The 22992-nt window shown below is 45.3% G+C and overlaps 2 protein-coding genes and 1 long non-coding RNA gene across 3 annotated transcripts in view; 1 reads left to right on the plus strand and 2 right to left on the minus strand.

Annotated features, from left to right (window-relative positions):
- Positions 1 to 252: 252 nt before the first annotated feature.
- hdgfl3 (HDGF like 3) lies at positions 253 to 13804 on the minus strand. Its single transcript, XM_082540459.1, has 6 exons — positions 13539 to 13804; positions 10575 to 10651; positions 9138 to 9276; positions 8883 to 9044; positions 5123 to 5257; positions 253 to 3705 (listed from the first exon to the last, which is right to left on the minus strand). Exons 1-6 carry the CDS (start codon positions 13620 to 13622, stop codon positions 3679 to 3681), a joined length of 624 nt encoding a protein of 207 aa, XP_082396585.1. The 5' UTR covers positions 13623 to 13804; the 3' UTR covers positions 253 to 3678.
- A 2388-nt stretch (positions 13805 to 16192) lies between these two features.
- tssk6 (testis-specific serine kinase 6) lies at positions 16193 to 18608 on the minus strand (the record flags this gene model as incomplete). The annotated part of the gene is made up of 2 exons (XM_082540406.1): positions 18299 to 18608; positions 16193 to 16867 (listed from the first exon to the last, which is right to left on the minus strand). The coding sequence occupies exons 1-2, from the start codon at positions 18548 to 18550 to the stop codon at positions 16193 to 16195; spliced, it is 927 nt and encodes a 308-aa protein (XP_082396532.1). The 5' UTR covers positions 18551 to 18608.
- A 733-nt stretch (positions 18609 to 19341) lies between these two features.
- The window catches only part of LOC309710736, a 6612-nt gene continuing 2961 nt past the window's right edge, over positions 19342 to 22992 (plus strand). Inside the window, exons 1-2 of the long non-coding RNA XR_014277786.1 lie at positions 19342 to 19726; positions 20814 to 20993. This is a non-coding gene — a long non-coding RNA (uncharacterized lncRNA). The remainder of the gene's footprint in view (positions 19727 to 20813; positions 20994 to 22992) is intronic.

Below are 22992 nucleotides of genomic sequence, written 5' to 3' on the forward strand. Positions count from 1 at the left end.
GATATATATATATATATATATAGATATGTATAAATATATATATATATCTCTATATATCTCTATATATCTCTATATATATATATAGAGATATATATTTATACATATCTATATCTATATCTATATATATATATATATATATATATATATATATATATATATATAGATATGTATAAATATATATATATATCTCTATATATCTCTATATATCTCTCTATATATATATATATATATATAGAGATATATATTTATACATATCTATATATATATATATATATATATAGATATGTATAAATATATATATATATATATATATATATATGGGTCTTATCAAATGCATTTGTACACAGTGACAGGTGATCATGAGTGATGTGTACAGGTAGGTCTGTGCAGTCAGTATAAATACTGTCTGATGGTTATCTACACTGTGTGAGTATGACGTACACCTGGAGGAACACACCTGACCTGTCGCACAAGGTGTGACTCAAAGGTTCTGAGAGCGGGTCCACCTGTCTGCTTAGTCATCAACGTTTCCAGGTCCAAACTCCGAGGAAGACGGTGAAGAAGGTCCAACTCAGTCGAGGGATCAGCGTGGCTGTTCTCGCAGACACACCGCGGTGTCCAGGCTGGGGTGTCGGCGAGGAGAGGGGTTTAAAGGAGATGCAGAACTGACTGTGAGCCAGTGGAGGCTCATATGGGTGGGGCTGAGAAGTTTTGAACGTACTGCAGAACTCATCTAGGGCTGTGATTGGCCGACCGAACGGGGCATCGTTACAGTAGTCCAGGTGGGAGGCGATAAAAGGCATGAATAGAGGTTTCAGCTGCAGAGGCTGAAAGTCTGAGAGCACTGGCTCGAGTCTGGAGATGTTCTTTAAGTGGCAGGATGCAGTTTCAGAGATGGAGGTAAGATTGGTTGGATACCTCATGAGCTAGAATGTCCAGGTCTCTGTAAAAGGTCGTGTCCCTGCCGGGCGGAAGCAAACGCCATCAGGTGGCTGGAAGAAGACGCTGACAATGGACCAAACGCCCACAGCACGAGGCCAGTCGTTAATCTGCTCCTCTGCGGTTTGGACTACTCGCTGTGAACAAGCGCCGAGCGTTCAGGTATTTGGTGTCTGGGACAGCGTGTCAAAGGTCAAAGGTCTGCAGCACGTTAAACAGAGCCTCGTGCATCGCAGGAGACGCGTGGACCAGAAACAGGTCGGTACGACAAAAAAGTTCACCTGATTTAAACTGAGCAGGTATGCTGGATATCAGCGGGCCGAATTTATATCAGGTGACGTTTCTGGACGAGTTCTCAGAACCTTGTGATCACATCCAAGTCGCAGAGCAAGCACAGATGCACCAATACTGTGTTTCTACTGTGTTTCTACTGTGTGCGACAAACTACAGGAAGTAGTACATGTAAAAAGTCATTTTTCAGCAGTTAGTCAGGAGGCAGGTCAGGACCGTAAGTTTGTGGACACAAGCTCTGCAGTTTCACACACACCACAGTGGACGGCAGCTTTAACTCAAGGGTGAATTAAACTTGCATTCTCTCCAACAATCACCAGGGGGCGACATCTCTCCAATCTGATAGACGTCTATGAGAAAAGGGGAGGTCAGTAACACTTATGGTGTCAGTCGGCGTCTCGGGTCTTATCGTTTAATTTGGAGATTGTGGTCTCATGAGTCCGAGTCCCTCACTCATACAGTCTGCAGCCAATCAGACAAAAGCTGTTGTTAAAAAGGGAGGAGCTTATTCCAAACTGCTCAGTCTGCGATGTGCAGAGGCAAAATGATCCAATAACTTACAGGCCTGAGCATACAAACATAAAACACAAGCACTGCGTCAGCGTGTGAGGAGATAAATCTGGGCGTTTCACATCATGTTTGTTCACTCTGGAGCCTGAATGACACCCACAGAAACACACAGACGGGTCATGTTGTTGTGTTACCTCTGAGCTCTCACTGATTTCAGTCACAGACGTTTCAGTGAAGCCTACAGCTTTTTGTTGATATAAAAAAAACTTGAACTAACGCTGAATGTGCCGAGACATTTACCGTTACCGGCACAGCGCGACAGAAATGCTTATACTGGGTTTGCTTTAGTCAGCCTAGCTTTCATTAACCATTGTTTACATTCATCCTTTAAAATGGATTCAATTCCACAAAAACCACGCTGCGGTTACAGAGCGCAGCTGGTTAGCTACAGCAGAGCAATAAATAAATCCAGACGGCTCAGCTCTGTCGTCAGACTGCACCGGGGTTTCCTTTTGAATAAAGCGAGCTCGGACGGTCGGGTCAGTACGAACAGCTGACTCTGTTTGCTGATTGTTCGGAAGGTGCAGTCAGATCGAAGCGAGCCGGCCGAAACTTTTGAGTTTTTCTGTGCTTTTGTGAATTTTCAGCAGGTTCATTCTGCTGGGCTGTTAGCTACCTCCACAATAACACCAACACAGAACATTTTAACTGTGGTCAACATCTGGATCACACCTCTGGAACAACATCGGCTTCAGCCAATCAGCATTTAGGATTTAGAGAGCCCTGCTGCTGATGTCATCAAAAGACGTGCAGAGATCAACGTGAGCAGTTCGACGAGTCGGACAGCAACATCGAAAAAATGCTAACACAACCAATAAGCATTCACAGCACCTGGCCAGCTCACCTGAGCAACGACAGGTGCCTTACTGTGCACGCGGTCGCTGCCTGATCTGTACTGGAGACCCGATTTATTCCACACGTGTGCAAACACGCTCACACTTCCTGTCACAGTTTAAAAGTAATATTTTTCTTGCTGGTGTTACCTGATACCTACGTCTTCTGTTGTGAAGAAATTAATATGGCATATTTATTCTTGTTTGTCTAAAGCAGCCTTCTTTTATCTGCCAGTTTCCCCTCAAACAGACACATTTATAGAGGAAATCTTTAACTTTATAGGTTTGATTGATAAATATCTTTAAACACGTGCTTAGTTTGACTTTTTAATTTTTGCATAGTCGAAAGAATAATTTGTTCATATTTTACAGTCACTTTGTAACTAATCCAAGTTTTTATTATTAACACGCTGAACCACAAAAAAATATTTATTTATATTCGGTGGTTTTTAAATGTTGTCGATGTTGGCAGGAGAGCGCTCTGTGATGACATCACAAACACCGATTGGCTAACGCAGCTGTTGCTCAGATCTGCGTGTCCGTCTGTGACGAGGTTCACGGTTCGGACTAAAGCTAAAACTTTACGCTCCTAAATCAGCTACTGAAGCTTAAACACAGTAAATTAAAACACATCGCTGTCGCCTCAGGCCGAGTAGAAACAAATCAAATCAAGAATAAAGCTCCATTAAAAACACACATTATGGTATCAAAGCTCCTAAAGGTTTACATGTACTTAATGCCACTTAAAATATCCTTCAAATCATCGCATGAAACTAATTACAACCTTCAGCCGTTGATTTTCGAGGCTTCTCCTGGGATTAAGTGAGAGTGCTGAGAAATAACCCGTGTGACGTAATGCCCAGTCTCAAGCCTGGTACCAACGTGGAGGCTGATACCAGCATCAGTAAGGGTGCATCTTTCATACAAACACACACTGAAGAACAGGAAGTGGAGGTGTCGATGGCAGCCAGCAGGTGGTGCTGATGAGAAATCATGTCGTGGGGTCACCGTGCCAACGTCGCAGCTACGCGCAACGATTTCCCCTCTAGTGTTCCTCTAAGAGCAGCTGGTTCTGAGGAAGGAAAAGACAGCGTGTTCAGAAAAGCTAAAGCAGACTCGTCTCAGGCACTTTCACATTCAGCACATTTCATGTCTAATCCATTGGCTTTTTGACCATTGTTGCGGGAGCACATTTGTGAGGACTCTGTGCAGGCCAGTCAACCACACCAGTCTGGCTCATCCAAGTCTTTATGGACCTGCTTTTTGCACTGGTGCGCAGTCATGTTGGAACAGGAAGTGGCCATCCCCAAACCGTCCACACATAGTTGGGAGCATGAAATTGTCCAAAGTGTCTCTGATTGCTAAAGCATGAAGACTTCATTAGAAGTAGAGGGCCGAGCCCAGCTCCTGAACTCCGACCCTACACCAAACTTTACACTTGGCACAGTGCAGTCAGACCAATACCCAGCTACACATGGAGTGTACAAAGAAAGCTGAACAGCTATGTTGGCTACCACATTGGATTGCTGGTTGCAAAACACAACACAGTCATAAATGTCTCATAAAAGCATTTAAGCCTTGGTCTAATTAAAAGCTTCGTGGAATAAAGCTTTAGCTGCTTCTTAAAAGTCTCCACAGAGTCCAAACTCCGCAGTGCACTCCACAGTCCGGGTGCAACAGGATCTGAAACCAGTGTGAGGGAGTGAAAGGTTTTGATTCGATGACCTCAGGCTAAAAGTTCATTAAGGGCGAGATTTATGGGCAAAGGAGCGAATGTTCAGAAGGCCAATCCAACAAAAACGTGTCAGCGCGAGCTGGTCGCAGTGAGACTCACAGCAAACACTTTGTCTGCTCTCCAGCCGCTGGGATCAGCCACTGGTTTGGCGATGCAAGCGGCGAGGGCACAGCGGTAAGAATCCAGAGCATCCAGCGAGAAAAACTGACGCTGCAGTGGAGGGCGCATTTCCAACCACAACCTGAAGAGTAACTGGCAACAAAAACCAGGGACGGCTCCAGTCCAATTGGTGGATCTCCGACCTGGAGGCTCGTCTAATCTGCTCCTGAATGAGAGCCCCACAGCCTTTTTCCTCAATATCTTCTTAGGATTCCCTGAGGTACGGCCCACGAGTAGTGAAAAATATTCATGTGCCACAAACGGTGGCAGAGAAACTCTCTTATAACTGACCCAGTCATCAAAAAGCTGTTTGATGTGGAGCAGGGAGGAACAGTCATCAAACACAGCAGCAGAGGTAAATGCATCGTCTGCATTTATATTTGAAGGCTTCTTGAATTTGTACCAAGGATGTATAGAACAAATCTTTTCTGTTCTTTTCTATTCGTGTACAGTGTTTCCCAGTGATTTAAAACGGGTTAAAAACAACTTGGTTTGGGTTGAAACGCACACTTCCAACTGAAACCCTGTTTATCAGTTTGGATGCATAACTCGAACCTCTTTCTTGCCTCTGAGTGCTAACATCTTTTATTCCCACCTTACTGTCAGTGGTGTTCTGCATGAGGTCGTTGTCAGGGTCCCCTCCCTCCGAGCCGCTCTTCTGGTCATCATCCTTCTCGTCTTTCCCCAGGTCGTCTTCTCCAGACGAGATCCTCGACAGCTTTGAGGATTTCTGAGGCAGGAAAACGAGCATCAGCAGACAAACTACACATAGTTAAAGACATTCAGCTCATAGAGCAGTTCAACCGGACAACCAAACATCAGAGCAAATATCTTTAAAAGCCTCGGATCAGGAAGGTTAAAAAAACCCAACTCACTGCAAACCCCTTTGAAACCCTACGCCAGAAACAGACATGCAATATGTAAAGTGAAAATCCACAAAGGCCAATTTCTGGAGGAAGACTGCCGAATGAATGAATGTGAGGAAATGCTCAAAGAAGTGGAAACACTTGAGGGACATCTTTGTTGGTTGTGTTGTGGAGCATACAACATAACATTAGGCTGTATGCTCCACAAAGACTTACTGCAGCCTGCAGCGGCAGGTCTGCTCAAACAACTAATTTTAATAGAAGTGATGAATCAGGTTATGAAGAGAAATGAATGAAATTCTTTGTGTGACATAACAGATACAACAGGCAGCAAAGCAAAAACAAAACTCAAAGAACAATCACAGTGACAGCCCCTCCCGGAGCCCGGTTCTGATAGAGGTCACTTCCTGTTCGTCTTCTTTCCCACTGTCACCAAGTGCTGCTCACAGGGAATCATCTCTAATTCTGCAACTATGTAACTGCGCTGTATAGTGGGGTGGCTGTAGCTCAGGTGGCAGAGCAGGTCAGCCACTAATCAGAAGGTCGGTGGTTCGATCCCAGGCTGCCTCCTGGCTGCATGCCAAATATCCTTGGCATGCAGCCCCATGTTTGCCTACTGGTGGTGGTCAGAGGGCGCCAGTGTCCGGCAGCCTCGCCTCTGTCAGTGTGCCCCAGGGCAGCTGTGGCTACAATGTAGCTGCCATCACCTGTGTGTGGATGACTGGATGTGAAAAAGCACTGTGGGGTCCTTGAGGGCTAGAAAAGCGCTATACAAATACAGACCATTTATATAAAGTTAGATATGAGCTGAGTCAAAGTCCAGACCTGAAAACATGATTTTAGCTTTAATATGAGCTCATTTCTGTTTCTTTGTCCCCATCTGATTAACACACACACTCGTTTTCATATCTTAATGAGGACATCTCATTGACATAATGCCTAGAGATGGACCGATCCGATATTACGTATCGGTATCGGTCCGATACTGACCTAAATTACTGGATCGGATATCGGAGAAAAATAAAAAATGTAATCCGATCCATTAAATATCACGAAAGCACCTCACAAAACTTGCAACACGCCGTAACTCACCTCAGAACGTTAGCACGTCAGAGCAGTATGCATCACGTGATAGAGCGGCTGTGGCATGCGGGACCTGTCGGTGGTCTGGATAGCATGTGGAGCTTCGCTAGCAACCCGGCATTTCATCTCCGACAAAGTTATCCCGAGAGAAGTAAAGCAAGTGTGTAAGTCCATCTCTGAATGTTTGTAAAGCATTCCTGCGTTAAGCTTAACAAACGATATATGGAGCGACTGCCTCTCCTGCTGCTACTTCAATCATGAAACTGCTTAATGATCAGCTGATCGGCTTTTCTGTCGCGACTCCGTGTCTCTAGTTTGTTTTTGGCCCACTTTGCACCAGAAAGAGGAAACCAGCGGCTGAACAACAGCAGCACGTTTAAGCTTGATCAGCTGTTGTTAGAATTTATTTAATATTACTTTCTACTCGAGGATCTTTTTCTACAGCTGACGGCTGGTAACTGTGCAGGGGCGGATCTAGCAAAGTTTAGCCAGGGGGGCCGATAGGGCATTAACTGGGAAAAGGGGGCACAAAGACATACTTTTCTTTCTTATTCTCATTTAAAATGTCGAGCTTTTAATAAATAATTATCTGACACCCAAAGTTTTAATTTGATGTAAAATGAATAGAAGTCAATTACTGTATATAGTGACTATTAAGTCTAATATATATATACCCTAGTAAGCTATAGTACTTTTTCCTTTGGGAAGGTACCATCTGTGCAGTCTGCAATTTTGTTGAAGAAAGATGTTGAATCTATTTAATATTTCTTGAAAAATAATTGATTTCTGTGCATTTTTTTTCACACTGCATCAAATTAAGGTTGATTACGTTGATTAAGCATCATGAGGTGGAGCGTGAGGGGTGGTTCCCTATTTTTTATTTATTTATTTTTGTTGTTGCTGGGAGTTGGAACCCTATTAGTTAGGTTGCTTAATATTTATGCTAAGTACTCTTTAAAATACCAGAATAGGGAGGATGGTGTAGGTTTAAGTTTATTAGATTGATCAGTATTGCTGAACTATGAAATTTTTTTTTGCATACAGGTATAACAGAATAGCTTTAGTGTAGTTGTTGTTTTAAACTTGAGTATGAACTTATACAAAATGCAGCAAGATATTTAAAAAACAGTTTTGTTGATTAAAAAACACTATATCGGATTCATATCGGTATCGGCAGATATCCAAATTTATGATATCGGTATCGGACATAAAAAAGTGGTATCGTGCCATCTCTAATAATGCCTTCTCGAGCTCCTGACCTAACCATCAAAAATGAACGCCTAATCCAAACCTTTACCCTAAACTTAACTGTAACCCTGACACTAAAACCACATTTCGAGTCTCAAACTTGTGGGGACCTGGACTAGCCTTCCAATGTGTTGTCCTCACAAAGATGTCTAAACATGTACACCACACACACACGCTGCTCCCGGGAGCACAGCACATTCCTTCGGATGCACCACATGTGCCGTGTGTAATGGAGACCAGTTGCTAGGCAACTGTGGTTGCTAAGTGAAGAGCAGGATGCGAGTGACTTTTTCAACCTGCCTCCATTTACAGCAGCTTAAACATGACTACAGTAACACAGAGAGAGAGGGAGGGAGAGCTTTCCTCCAGAATAAAGGTCAAACAAAAGACGGAGGACGTGAAAAACACGGGGAAGGTCGGAGACGCTGCTGCGGGGGCGGCAAACATCTGGGTGAATGAAGGGCAAAAGATGAAGGTTTAGACTCATTTTGAGCAATTAAAAAAATATTTAGCCGTGAGATTCAAACGATGTCTGCGACGCGGCTTTCACGTGATCCTCTGCAGCATCCATCAGATATCAGCTGATTTTATTTCAGACGTTTGTTAACATCAACAAATCAAACATTCACGTCGCCCTGCTTCATGAAATGTTCCTCAAACAGCACAAAACCGATCATCTGTTAGGTCCCGAGCGAGTAACGTGAGTCAACACTCACATCATCACCGCGTGTGCTCACAGCGATGAAGGGAGACCGAGCTCCCTGATGTTCTTTTAAAATCCATTTAAATATCTGACCAAAGCTTTATTGTTGGGTTTGTGGAGAGCAGGAGAACGCGAGAATAATGCCGCAGACTTTAAATCTGGACGATTCATCTCAGATTTTTAGCTGAAACCTGGAGGTAGCGCCGAAACCTGCAGTTCCACTAATGTCCAGCAGAGGCTCCACAGTGAGTCACTCTCATTTAAAAACGTGTTTCCAGCCTGCTGTCGGAGCCCGTGGGAACATGTTGATTCAAGCTTTTCACACTAACAGACATATTTGACCCCAGCAGGTCAGATTACTGCGGCACAGCTGATGACCTCTCCTGCTCAAAGCTGAAACAAGCAGCGTAACGAGCACAGACTCGTTTCGCACTCCCCTGTCTGCAGGACGCTACCTTGGAGCTGGCCGTCTTTTTCCGTTTGGACCCGGTCTTGTCTCCTTTCAGTTTCTCCTTGTCGTCTTCCTCCTCGACGGAGTCGCCCTCTTCGCCCTCGCTGCTGCCATCGGCGGCGTTCCCGCCCTCCTCCATCTCCGACGAGCTCTGCTGCTGGATGGCCTGCGAGCAGACAACGCTGCGTTTGATTAGTAAAGCTGAAAGGAGGATGTTTATTGTGAAAGGCTTTTCTTTGAAGCTTCAGCGCCCACTGACCTGATAGCCGGTGAACTTCACTCCGGGGTTGTTCTCAATCTCCCACAGGCCCTCATTGAAGCCTTTCCTCTTGTTGGATTTGCCAAATTTGTCTTTGTACTCCTTGTAGGGAAGAAGATCCTTTGGACCCAAGAATGCACTGAAAAAGACGCAGAAGAAGAAGCGGACAGGTTTACTTCTGTTATCATAACTAAAAACACCCAGAGCGGCTTTACTGAATGATCTGAAGCTCATTGATGAACATGCGGCGTTTTCACGAGGCTCTGAGGAGACAATCTGGACGGCTCCATCGCCGGTTGGTGATATTTTTGATAGTTTAGTGAAAACGAAGCTCCATAAATATTTGACTTGTAGAGCGTGACGGCTGAACGTGACCACACAGTGGAGCCCGCTGCCTCTTTTGATCCTCGTCTCCTTCCCGACTCCAACCGGACCGTTATTTACAAAACAAACGTCAAGATTCATTCTTTATTTCTCAGACTTCTGAGGAGTCGCCCCCTGCTGGACACCAGAGACAATGCTAGTATCAGATCTATGTCCATCTTTTATATACAGTGTGTGTGATCATGTGTGATGAGCAGGGCTGATCTTACTGGATGAGAGCATGGATAGCACCAGACTGAAAGTAACTAAGTACATGTACTTGAGTACTTTTTGTTTCCGTGTTTAAATGTTGATCTTTTAACTCTGAACATTTGAAACTTTCACTTCCTTCACTGTGTGGCTATTAAGCATAAATGTCCTGATATACAAAGATGACTCATCAGGGATGGAGCGGCTCTTCCAGAGATTCTAAATCCCAGGAATCTGGTTGAAACCAGGGATCTTTCAGGTGTCGAGCAACACGACGGATCCACAAATCAGAATATTTTTATTGTCCTTGTAACAAGTACAACAAAATATTGAAAATAAACAAAAACATCTGTATACGTGTTTACAGATGAAGCTACGCAGCAGTATAAAGCCAGTCTGTGTTACCTGTAAGGTCTGTGCATCATGTTCATATGCTTTCATGCTCTATATAATTACATTCTGGTATTATTTTTATTATATGCTGCAGTAAATAAACACAGACTTTAAAAACTTTCTCAGCTGGAGTTTTATTAAAGTTCTGATGGTTTTGTTTTGAGGAAAGGTCAAAATTCCTGCAGAAAAACAGCCAGCATGTAAATAATTCAAATCATCTGGAACGTTAAAGCGAGACAAACGCCAATGAATCGATAAATCTGCTAATATCATGGATATGAGTGTACACACATTTTAACTCCTGCGCAGCCGATTTCCACGGACCGCCCTCCGTAGGAGGCCAAACGCCAGTTTGAGTTTATGCTCTGGATTTATTTCGGATCAAATATCGTGATTCCCGGCCCGTGGACCCGAGCGCTGCAGCTGCTGCTTGCCTCGTAAACACAAGCTGAAAAATAAAAAGGTGCGTACGTTTCATGGGTCCCGAAGAAGAAGATGGGGTATTTGTTGGCAGGTGGCTTGACAGCTCCTTCAGGAAGCTCATCAATCTGAAGCAGAGAGAGAAAGTGAATATTTATCAGAGCGATGACCAACCGAGGTCACAGAAGCCTGGAGAGAGGTCAGCGTGTTGGAGGAGGTAGGATGAAAACAACAACAAACTGTATTTATACAGCAGCGTAACAGTTACAGAAGCATCGTTTCTATCTGTGAGGATTTTTAACACATTCATGAGTTTCAATGAAGAAATTTCTCTTACAGGAAATACGACAGACACGAAACAGAGATAAAAACAAAACGAGCATTTGGTTATAAAACAGCGTGTTGGACTTACAAAGAGAAACGAATGAAGCAAGGCGCTGAAACTACTTATGTTTCATTAGAGAGGAGTTTCACACTACTTTAAATGATAGTTTTAAACAATTTTCAGCAGCTAAAATTAAATACATGTAGATCCAACCCCCGGTCCCCACAGCGCCTCCTGTGGGCAGTGATGATGCTTCTTTAGGCTGTCCCCACAGAGCGCCATACCCTCCCCGAGCAGGGTAATCATGATGTTGATGCTTCACAGGGCAACGGTGGAATGGACTGATTCTTATAGAGCACGTGAATGAGGCATGTTGTATGCCTCATTCACGTGCTCTATACATAGTGCTTTCTAACGACATCCATACTCCGATGGACGCATCGGAGAGCAAGTTCAGGTTAGTACCTTGCCCAAGGATGCTTGACATGCAGGCTGGAGGAGCCAGGGATCGAACCACCAACCTTCCAATCAGTGGGTGACCAGCTCTACCTCCTGAGCTACAGCCACCTTGAAGGTGAACTCTTCACCTGGGACTAAGGCACACAAACTCCTCCACCACGATGGGGAGGTGATTCAGAGCGTGGAGCCTCACAGGTGAGGTGTTCTGGGCATGTCGGGGGTGAGACCCTGGGGCAGACCCAGGCCACGCTGGGGAGATTATTTCTCCTTCACTCACTACGTGTTAACAGACCTCTCTGCACTGATTCATGCTTGTTATTAACCTCTGTCTCTCTTTATCCTGTCTTCCTTCTCTCACCCCAACCAATCACAGCAGATGGCCCCGCCCCTCCCTGAGCCTGGTTCTGCTGGAGGTTTCTTCCTGCTAAAAGGGAGTTTTTCCTCCCCACTGTCGCCAAAGTGCTGCTCATAGGGGCTCATATGATTGTTGGGTTTTTCTCTGTATGTATTATTGTAGGGTCGACCTTACAGTATAAAGCACCTTGAGGCGACTGTTGCTGTGATTTGGTGCTGTGTAAATAAAATCTGCCGGGTGGGGAATGCCTCGGTGAGGTGGAGGAGGTGGGCGGGGAGCTTGAAGCGCTGCTGCTTAGACTGCAATGACTCGGACAAACAGCAGGAGATGGATAAACAAGTAGGGAGGATAAAAAATACAATAAATGATATGTGAGTGCTGTCAGATTAGAAACAGATGAGCTTCCTGAAAACATGCTGTGAGTAAAGTACCTGCGGTCTGAGGACACTGATGGAGAAGTCCTCCACCCAGGACCAAGAACCCATCTAACTAGAACCATTCAAAGGTATGAGGCCGTGCTGTTAGATCACAGACACTTTCGCAGGCCCCCGGGCCGTATGTTTGACACCCGTGCTTTAGAGAAACAGCCCATTGGAAGTTAGAGTGAAATGTTTTTCTCTGTGCCATTATCCATCAGCTGATCACTACTCAACCACATCGTACATTTTTAAATGTCTACCTGATACAGCCACATGTTATATGTGGTCTGATTCTTGTATAGCGAGTACTTCTGCACTCAGAGCACATTTTTCATGCTCTAACATCCATACTCTGATGGATGCACCAGATGTCAACTAGAGCAGACTGGGACTGAACCAGCAACCTTCTGATTAGTATTGCCCTGCTGCATCACCTGAGCCACAGCCACCCTTCAGTACAGTCAGAGCTTTCCAATGGGTCGGTGCTCCTCTGGCAATCCGAGTCAAACCTCTCTAAGAGGAGATGAATCCATACATGCTCTCATATATGAATCATTTCTGTGTTTAAACTTTGCTTGTGCATGGAGGAACCTCCTGCCCACTGACACACCGAGTCTGACGTGAATCAGAGCTTCTGTTGTGAAGTGACAGGAGTTTGGGTGGAGCGTGTCCCGTTCATCCACTTTTACAGTCAAATATTCCTAAACTTTAGAGGACATAACAAATGTCGCTGTGCTTCGCTGCACCTTCTGCAGGGTGGAAGCTGAAGCACTGTAGGAGCCCATCACGTCAGTAACATCCTGAACCTGCTGTCAGGATTTTATCTCACATTTTCTAAAAGAACCTTTGATAAAACCTCAAACAGCAAAACCATCCTGACAGGGTCCAAACTTTCTCTCTTAGACTTTATCTGAAACGATCAGCATCCTGCACACGGTCCCTGAGCATCACCAGGTGAGCACAGGTGTGCACAGGTGTCCACAGTCACTCCTGACTGCAGGAAAATAAATCTGCATTCGTGCATTATGTGAACGCAGTCATGTGAGGACTTGCAGGAGCCGTGGGTCACTCGTGCTGCGTGAGTGGCAGGTATACGTACAGGTATACACGAGCCGTGTTTGAAGCACGGGCTCGTTTTAGTGATGTGGGACAGCAGCGAGAAGCCGACAGAAACACGGCGCGTGAGCGAGGTTACCTGAGGTCATGTGCAGGTTTAACATCACAACCACATTAAAACACGCGCGCGCACGCACGCACGCACGCAGTGCGAAGCTGGGAGAGAAGCGCAGTTTCGCAGAAAATGGAGCCCTGCTAAGGGCCCCGAACTCGGTGTAAGATGCCCGCACACGGACGTTGCCCGGGGCCGCAAATGCGCAGAGAAATGCGGCTCCGCTCCCGCAGCAGCGGCAGGACCGCGCGCACCGACCCCGCCTCCCGCGCTCCCAGCCCAGACTCACCCTGGCCGGCCAGTGCGGGTATCCCTTCATCTTCGCGAAAACCAAATCTCCTGCCTTGTAGTCCCGCGGCCGAGGGCGAGCCATGTCTGCGGTGGAGCTCCGAGCCTGTGCAGTCCTTCAGTGCCGCGCGGGCTCAACGACCATCGGAGTGTTTACCCGCCGCAGTCACACCGACAGAAATAATTAAAGAAAGGCGGAAAACGGGCCTGACTGATGGGGCTGCCGCTACCCTCGGAGGCGGCCGTAAACGCGGCGGGAATGGCCTACGTAAGAAGCGTAAGAAGCGCGGAGAGCCACAGCGGGGGAAAGACTCGACTTCCGGCCTTCAGAATAAAAACGGCACTGCTGCTCGAACGTCCCCAGCAAACACTTCCGGTTAAATACCCGTCAGCTGACCGGTGGCTGGAAATGTTTTTATTTTTTTAATCAACTTTATTTGATAAAGGAACAAGAGCAGTAGCTACCTCAGCACCATCCATCCATCCATCCATCCATTCGCTTCCGCTTATCCTTTTCAGGGTCGCGAGGGGCGCTGGAGCCTATCCCAGCTGTCATAGGGCGAGAGGCAGGGGTACACCCTGGACAGGTCGCCAGTCTGTCGCAGGGCCAACACACAGGGACAGACAACCACTCGCACCTAGTGACAATTTGTATTATCCAATTAACCTATCCCCACAAGCTGCATGTCTTTGGACGGTGGGAGGAAGCCGGAGTACCCGGAGGGAACCCACGCAAACACGGGGAGAACATGCAAACTCCACACAGAAAGACCCCGGCCTGATGTTGGAATTGAACTCAGGACCTTCTTGCTGTGCGGCAACAGTGCTAACCACCGTGCTGCCTACCTCAGCACCACAAAGATTAAATAAAATATGTACTCTACAAAATAATTTCAGAAGCTTAACACAGAAGAAAAAATATGGATGTTGCAGGGAGAGCGAACAAAAAGCAGACAAAAAACAGAGCCTCGCATTAATTACGCCTCTGAATATTTAATTTAAGCAGACTAATAACGGCGTAATTGCTTTGTGATTAGAGGAATGTTTGATGGTGTCAGTATATTTGTCGAATTCCATCAAGAAATTGAGGAAATTTAGTTTTCTGTTAACCTTACGTTTGTGAATATGAAAAAAGATTAGTAAATTATAATTTTTTTAAATGTCTTGAGTCATGCTCAATAATCCAGGTAAGTAAATTCCCAAAAGTTGATTCTTTTCATCTGGATGTTTTCAGTGGGAGAAACGTTCATCAGAATCAGAATCAGAAAGGGTTTATTGCCAAATGTTGAGCAGGTTTACAACATTAGGAAATTGCTGCGGTGCTTCAGTGCAAACATAGTGTCATAAATTACGCTTAAATAGACATGAAAAAAATAAAAGTAAGAATAAGAATTAAGAGTGCTGCGTAGAAAGATATATACATGAGTGCAGGTGGTGATCAGTGCAAACATGGAATGATGCAGTGAACACAGCGTAGGGTCATGTGTTAGTGGTGGGAACAGTCGTACGGTTATTGTTCATGTGTCCGACAGCAGAGGGGAAGAAACTGTTCTTATGGCGAGAGGTTCTGGTGCGAATGGACCGGAGCCTCCTGCCTGAGGGGAGCAGGTCAAACAGACTGTGTCCAGGGTGAGAAGGGTCAGCTGAGATCCGAGCTGCATGCCACAATGTCCTGGAGGTGTACAGGTCATCATCATCCAGGTGACTCCTTCAGTCTCAGCTTTCCTCCAAACACTGCAGCTGGATTCTTCTTTCCATGTAAAGACGAAGATCTGGCTTTGCACACATACATAAACGAAAGTTCCTCATGAAAGTGCAATCTAACATTCTAGCTTTAACCTCTCTGCAGCTTTTTGCTTCAGGTTTCATCTTTTGGCTTTTGTGCAGTTTTGAGGAGTGTTGCAAACTCTGTCTGGATTTCTCTGTGGACCTATCACAGCTCCACACTGTAACTTCCTGTTTGACATGGTTTTGGTGCATTGGCTCAGGAGCTTCGGTGAAGACGAGATGTTAGCTTCTCTTTGGTTGTAGTTTAACTGAAGCTAGTTTAAGATAAATCTGATGCTCTGCTTCTCTGGATTCAAATGCAGGCTCCACTCTGCTTTATTGATGATGTCTTTCATTCCCTCAGAGTGATCAGATTCAGGTGGACGTTAGAGGAACTGCAGTTTTGGTATTTAATTTCAGCTCTGCTGGTGTAATGGTGATTACGTCCATCTTCTATATACAGTCTGTGACTTATTTCAACTACCTTAACTGACAGGAAGTCCACCCTTCTGTTTGCAGGCATCAGGGCCTGTGTGTTAACCAGCCGAGATAGTCCTGATCAGCCAAAACACTAAAAACAATACCGGCTAAATCCATCTTTCATATAAATGTCTTTAATGTGTCCTGTTTAATGTAATACTTGCAGCCTGTTTTATGTCTGGCAGGTCTTCCTGATGTGTGGAAACTCAGAAGAATCAGAATCTTTATTGTGCTTTCGAACAATGAAAACTGTATGCAAATGTGTTCAGTACAAGTGAAAAGAAAACTTTTAAGAGACAGAAGTATATATGTACAATAAATTAAAAAAACAAAACAACAAAAAGCTGCACCTGGTTAGAGAAGGTTTATTTATTCAGTGTTTCACAGACTCCAGATGTTCATGTGAGGTTATCTGTCTGTGCGTGGAGCTGACGGTCCTTCCTCTGCATCCCAGCTGCTTCCTACAGGTGGCGTCGCTGCAGCAGATGTGGAGGCCCTGTCACACTTCTCCACCGGTTCCTTTGATACCCAGGCGCTCGCTAATATGTCGCTGACCTTCAGCCGCTGCTCCACGATGGGGTGCAGAATTCTTCGGATCAGGTCTTTAGCCTCTGGGGAAACTGGAGGATCCTTCGGAAAGTTAAAGCGGCGTTTCTTCTGAAGCTGCACCTGCTTTTTAACGTTGGAGCAGTTAAAGGGCACCGAGCCGTACAGCATCATGTAGAGCACAACGCCCATGCTCCACACATCTGACACTTTGGGGTCGTAAGGAATACTGTGCAGAACCTCTGGGGCTGCGTACAACGACGTCCCGCAGAAGGTTCTGCTCAGCACGACCCGACCGTCCACATACGTCAGCGTCTTGCTTAAACCAAAGTCGCCCACTTTGAGGTTGTACTTTGCATCCAGGAACAGGTTTTCACATTTCAGGTCTCTATGGGCCACGTTCCTGCTGTGAAGATACTCCACTGCCCTGCAGAGCTGGGAGAAAAGCTTGTGGCTGAAGCGCTCTGGTAAGGCCAGTTTGCTGTTGATGTAATTTAGGAGGTCTCCTTTGACACAGAGCTCCATCACCATGTAGACCTGCGACATGGAAGCATACAGAGAAATAAATCCAGAAATTCTCATCTAACAACACAAGCGGTGACCATCAGGTGACCCAGCGCGCTCATTTATGACCCTAATCGTATTATTTCAGCTCGCTATCATCAAACAAGCCTGATGCGTCAGAGGTGCAAGCGTGCTCCGACGCTCCACAGACAGACACCCTCATCAGGCCTCCATTATACTGACAATTCGTTATTAGATGGAGAGCGTGAAGGTCGGCGTGGACGTCTGCGTCCCTGCTAGTCTTCTGAGACTTTACATTACAAAGCATCAACTCAAAGAAGTATAAGAAGGATGAGTCTCCAGCTGTCTGTATCAGAGTGTAGGTGAGACTAAAGCAGGCGGGGAGGGTATCAGGGCCATAATTTCCATTTATTGGGTGAGAAACCATATTTTACAACTTAAATAGATAACAGAAATGGCTTCCTAATGAATCACTTGTTCCAACTAATCAGCAAAGATCACAGTTAGTGACATTTTGCTCCTGACCCACTTCCACACTCGTGGTCGTAACATCAACACTAACCGAGGTAAGCTGATGAAACCCGTCCATCAGTAGTTGGTCTAAATGTTGATCGGTGTTGTTTGTGTTGGATTTCTAGTAATTACTTGTTATTAGACATGTAGCAGATGCATCGAGTGAGCTATACTCGTGTAGCCATATTATAAACATAGAACAGTGGTGGCCAGCTTTAATAATCAAAAGTATGAGCCATGCAATAAGAATTAAAACTAATGCCTGAGATGATGAACCACGCAGGAATCCCTGTAGTTCCTCTAATGTCCAGCAGAGGCAGCAGTGAGTCAGTCCCCATAGACTCCCATATTAAAACTTTACAGCAGAAGTAACCATGTTTGCAGCCTGATACACAAACTGTTCTGATCTCTGTAGATAACTTCACCTTCAGAACAACTACAGGCAGAAGGTTTATATAACTCCCGTTTTAAAATCGTATTAAGACTTAAAGTCTGCCATTTTAGGGGCGTGGCCTCTTTGACAGACAGGTGGATGGCGACACAGGAGGCTGTAGCCACCAGCTACAGCCTCCTGTGTCGTTATTTGCGAATCAAGAATCAGCAAATAACGAGTGAGCAGACACTGGCAGGCTCTGTGAGGTTATCGTACTAACAGACTGTCCAGGAAGTCTGCGCTCCAGTTTGAGTGAAATTTGAGGATTTTATTTGGATCTTACTGAGCTCTAATTAGCTGAACACTCAGCACTCCCCCCACTCGTCCAAATCTGGTCATTTCTTGCTCCAAAACCCAAGAAGTTAAGTGTTTACTGACCAGAGGAGTCGCCCCCTGCTGGTCACTAGAATAAACCACGACCTTTACTTGTTTGTGCTGTCTTTGTAGCAGCAGAGCTCAGCGTGACGCTAAAACAGCAGAGAGCACGAATGTCTTACCGTTCCTTTGGGCGACTCAAAGATCTCGTGAGTCTTAACGATGTTGGGATGATCCAAAGTTTCCAGGACGCCTTTTTCATGAGGAAGGAACTTTTCAATGTAAACAGAGGTGCATTTACTTATGTCAGTGACTTTTATGGCGACCATTTTTTTCATCTGGGTTGAGTATGCTTTCACAACTTCACCGAACATGCCTTGTCCCAGTCTGCCCTTATACTGGTAACCACGACTCTCCATGAAGCGTTTGTCCATGGTGGCTGTGGCTGCAGAGTTAGCTGTGACTCTATGATGCCGGTTTAGTTTTCAGTGAACTGCCTTTATGACATCACTTTCTAGAACACCTGATTCTTAGAACTTTCCAGTCACATGACAGAGGAACCAAGAGCAGAAATAACAAACTTAATTATAACAGGTTGTGTTTGAGTATCGGAGGGTCTGTTTGACCTTGGGGTGGATTAGATGTGATGCCCACTGATGGGAAGACTTTTTTTTATAGCTCAAACTAAACCAACCGTCTGATGAGCAGCACGTTACTTAGACTCTTACTCCTATGGAAGCAGTCGGTGTGACGGCAGAGACTCGTGTGAAAACTTTATCGTTCATGTCACTGTATTTATAGAGCTATGATATAACAGCTGTGTCACTGTTAACAATGAAAAACTAAACTCTACATATCATCCTGTTACAATATATGTTCAGATGATCAGAGTACTGGTAATCAGTGTTGGTCAAGTTACTTGAAAAAAGTAATCAGTAACTAATTACTGATTACTTCCCCCAAAAAGTAACCCCATTAATTTACTGATTACTTATTTTCAAAAGTAATTAATTACTTAGTTACTTAGTTACTTTTTAAAAACACGATTTACAACCTGAAGAGGTGATAAAGTGATAGATCTTTCAGCCCAATTCTACTTTTTCTGCATAATCCATCATACAAAATGTAATCAAATGGAAAAGTCTCTTTTTAAAACTTGTTTTATTAGTTTTAATCTTTTAACTTTATGCATCAAGCAAAAATTTAATTATCTGCAACATTCTCTGACTGGAAGAAATTAGTTTAACATGTAAACCTATTTTCTGCACATTCCAGCACATAAAATATATTTTGTGTTTACACTCAGTCTTTCAAATAGATGCAAGTAAAACACAGCAGAAAATAAATAAAGTCACAGACTCAGCGGTCCTGTTGCTCTATTTTCACCTGTAAAGCAGGAGTGAGGTAGGCGGAGGTTTACCCTGGTGCAGGTGTGCCGCGGTCAGTGGAAGAATCCGCGAGTTTCTCTGTGAGTTTCCCATTACGTCGTAGCTACTCGGTGCTTGTTTGGAAGTTTAGGGGTTTTTTTCGCTGTAAAAAGAAGTTTTCTTCCCACGCACAGCGGACACTAATGTTTTTGTCACTTTTTATGGAATCAAACTCAAAGTAAGGTCAGTACTTCCACGCTTTAAACGCTGCACGCTCATACTCTCTCTGCACTTGATATATGATCCATTGTTGATCTGCACACAGCTGCTGTCACTAACGGCGCACTCGCTTACGTCACTGTCGTGAGACATTCTCGCAAAAAATCACGGTTTTAGTAACGCAGTAACGCAGCGTTCCTACGGGAAAGTAACGGTAATCTAATTACCGTTTTTGCAATAGTAATCCCTTACTTTACAAGTTACTTGAAAAAAGTAATCAGATTACAGTACTGCCCATCTCTGCTGGTAAATGTAAAGCTGCAGGTAGCTACACACCTGCTATTTACTAGTTAGGAAACAGTTTTAATTATTATTTTGCTGTTAAGAGTTATTTATTGTTAACTGATTGTTAATAAGCATTTACCATTTGTTACTCATGGTTATTATTAAGTGTTAGCCAACATTCAAAACATATCAGACACATCTGTGCTGCTGGATCGGCTCATACGTGCATCGAAAACATGAAGGATATTTGTTTATGATTGCAGAAAATCGACCTGCTGTTTTGTTTGACGTGTGATTAACGATGTTTCTTTATTGTTATCTGCCGTATTTATTGCACCTCCTGCTGCCTTGATAGCCAGTTTTTGAAGATGTTGTATCTGACTGGTGGATGTTTGTGAAGGCTGATGGGTATGTGGCACATCTGCAGCTTTCGTTAGGCCACGTTTGGCTTCAACTCGCAGTGCTAACTCAGTCTGGTAAACTCGCCCACGGGGCCAGATGTCAGGTATGCTGGAACTTCAAGGCCACATCTGGCTCATAGAAGTCTTGCCAGGACTGTAGCTGAGTACTCAAAATAACCCCAGTTTTTCTCACCTTCAACAAGAGTAAATAAAGATGAAATCCAGTTTTTTAGTCAGGCTCAGGCTTCAACCTCATTAGCTCCTGTGTTATGTTTGATTCGTCTTTCAAACTGAATTTGTAGATAAAATCTAGCATCACAGCCAGCTTCTCCTGACTCAGACTTTTTTAAACACTTTAGCAGCAAAGACACAATTATTGTGACTGGAAACACAAACATATTTGACCTGCTGGCTTCTTTGCACAGGCTACCTGTGATTCATTGCATGGGGTTGCTGCTGATTACTGACGACGCTGCTCTCTTTGCCCTGACTGACAGTCAGAGCTTTCACAGCTGCAGACTCTGGAGGTCCTCGCTCTCTGGATCAGGACTTCTGCCTCACCAACAGTCTTCAAATCTTGACTAAAAACTCGCCTCAGCTGCAGGGTGAGAACAAGGATCCTGTTTTTACTTTTTGCTTCTAATTTTTCTTCCAAACTGATTTGGGATAACTTTGTTTTTTCTCCCTGACTGTAAACTGTAAACTGTGCAGTAACTGTCAGCCTGAAGCTCAGCCGGAGACATCAGAGGGAAGCTGGGACGTCTGTGCAGACATTTTTATTGCATTTGATCATATTGGTACTTTCATTTTCTGAGGTCCGTGAGTCACTGTTCCAGTAAATCCTGTGTTTCACAGAGTTTTCCAGCAGATGGCGACAAGAAGCAAGCAGCTGCTTCAGAAGGAAGAGCTGAGGTTTCATTTGTGTAACATGTTTTGTGTGGAGACAGTTAAAAATAATAAATGTGTGCATGGTGTATTTGCATGTGAGCGATGACAGATGCTGAAGCCCGGCGGGATCGATTACGTCTCTGTATCCGCTCTGACTGCAGCCTGACCTGCAGGTGGCAGCAAAGGCAAAGACAAGCGACGGACCGGCTGTCCTGCTTTGCATCACATGGTTCGCATCTGTCTCCTGCAGATATTTGTGGACTGCTGAGCCGATGTCATGTAGCGCTGTTTCCCCATCAGGAAGCCATTAGGCCGCAGTGGTTACCTGCCTTCTCCCCCTCTCTGCAGCTATTTTTCTCCAAGCACACTCACTTACTCCTTACTTGCTCTGCACACGCCCCCACTGCCAACACCTTGACAACAGGTGGTGGTACGAAAAGCCTTTCCAAGGTGCTGTCACGTTGTTGGGTTAGGCTTTTAAAACTAATAGCATTAGGCGGCCGGGGTCACAGCTTTTTACAGCGTCCTTGAAGTTGTGTTTAATTCGAAATGTTGCAAAACTTTCCCTCTGCTGCTCGTCGGTGCACAAACACCCGGATAAATCTGGCTTCTATGGCTGCCAGTAGCGCACTGTCAACTCCCATGATCCTAAATAGCCACAGTCATAACAATGCCTGCGACCGGCCACAGCACTTCACAGCCACGAAGCCCCCCCGGCACGCTCAATTTATCATACATTTTGCACTTTCACACTGTTCACAGAAAGACCTTCATGTGGCATTAATGTTAGTTTGTGAAGAAGCCCTCTGACACCCCGCCTGATGCACCTTCCACGGCTCACAACCTGAAGGGAAAGGCGTGAGCCGAAGACCCCGCCGCACAAATGTGGGCAATTTGGTTTGCGGCTGACACCCGGCGCTCTAAATAAATGATCTAAATGCTCGCCAGAGATTGTTTTGCCACTGCCGCCCCTCAGCAACGACACGAGGGGCGGGAGAGGGGGCCGACGCAACCCCGTGGCCCCGCGAAGCCCGGCCAGGATGAATATGTGGAAATGAGGCAGACATCCAGTAAATAATAGTTGCCATTGTGCCCCTCGGTGAGCAGGGGGGCTGGGGATGGGCTGGAGGGGAGGCGAGGAGGCAAGGGGGTGCGAGGGTGGTGGTGGGGGCTCTGCATGATATGCCAGGCCCTGACATGGCACCCAGACCCAGAGCTGTCACCCCTGCGGAAACATTACCCTCGCCTCCACAATTTGTGCACTTAACACTTCAGTTGGCACATGACAGGTGCTTATTTCCCCGCACTGGCTTTCCCCCTCGCAGTGATGCCTCTGAGCCCAGGGCACGCTCAGCATCTGGTACGGGTGTCTGTCCGCCGAGCTGCTCGCTGGAAGTGTGCGACTACACCAGCGATACTTTTCACATCCGCTCACATCGCATTCGCAGCCCACTGAGCTTCAGAGTGTGTGTGTGTGTGTGTGTGTGTGTGTGTGTGTGTGTGTGTGTGTGTGAGGGACAGAAGAGTCGTGTGTCTACAAAGAGGCTCAACATGGTGCATCAGATCTCTCGCACAAAGGGGACATGAGTTAGGATAAATACGTGTGTGTGTGTGTGTGTGTGTGTGTGTGTGTGTGTGTGTGTGTGTGTGTGCGTGTGAAAGACACACAACCCCCCTCACATAATGTGTTAGTTTTGCAGTTAGTCTAACAAGCTT

This window comes from Aulonocara stuartgranti (genome assembly GCF_965226115.1).
Source record: "Aulonocara stuartgranti genome assembly, chromosome: 1".
In the NCBI taxonomy this organism is placed as follows: Eukaryota; Metazoa; Chordata; class Actinopteri; order Cichliformes; family Cichlidae; genus Aulonocara; species Aulonocara stuartgranti.

What these genes read in the sequence shown, in the direction of transcription:
- hdgfl3 (XM_082540459.1), bottom strand. Translation starts at nt 13,622, where the DNA reads ATGGCTCGCCCTCGGCCGCGGGACTACAAGGCAGGAGATTTGGTTTTC. An exon ending in AAAAGACGGCCAGCTCCAAG is followed by an intron (nt 5,258 to 8,882) that starts GTAGCGTCCTGC and finishes TTCCTGCCTCAG; the next exon opens with AAATCCTCAAAGCTGTCGAG. An exon ending in AGAACACCACTGACAGTAAG is followed by an intron (nt 3,706 to 5,122) that starts GTGGGAATAAAA and finishes TTCCTTCCTCAG; the next exon opens with AACCAGCTGCTCTTAGAGGA.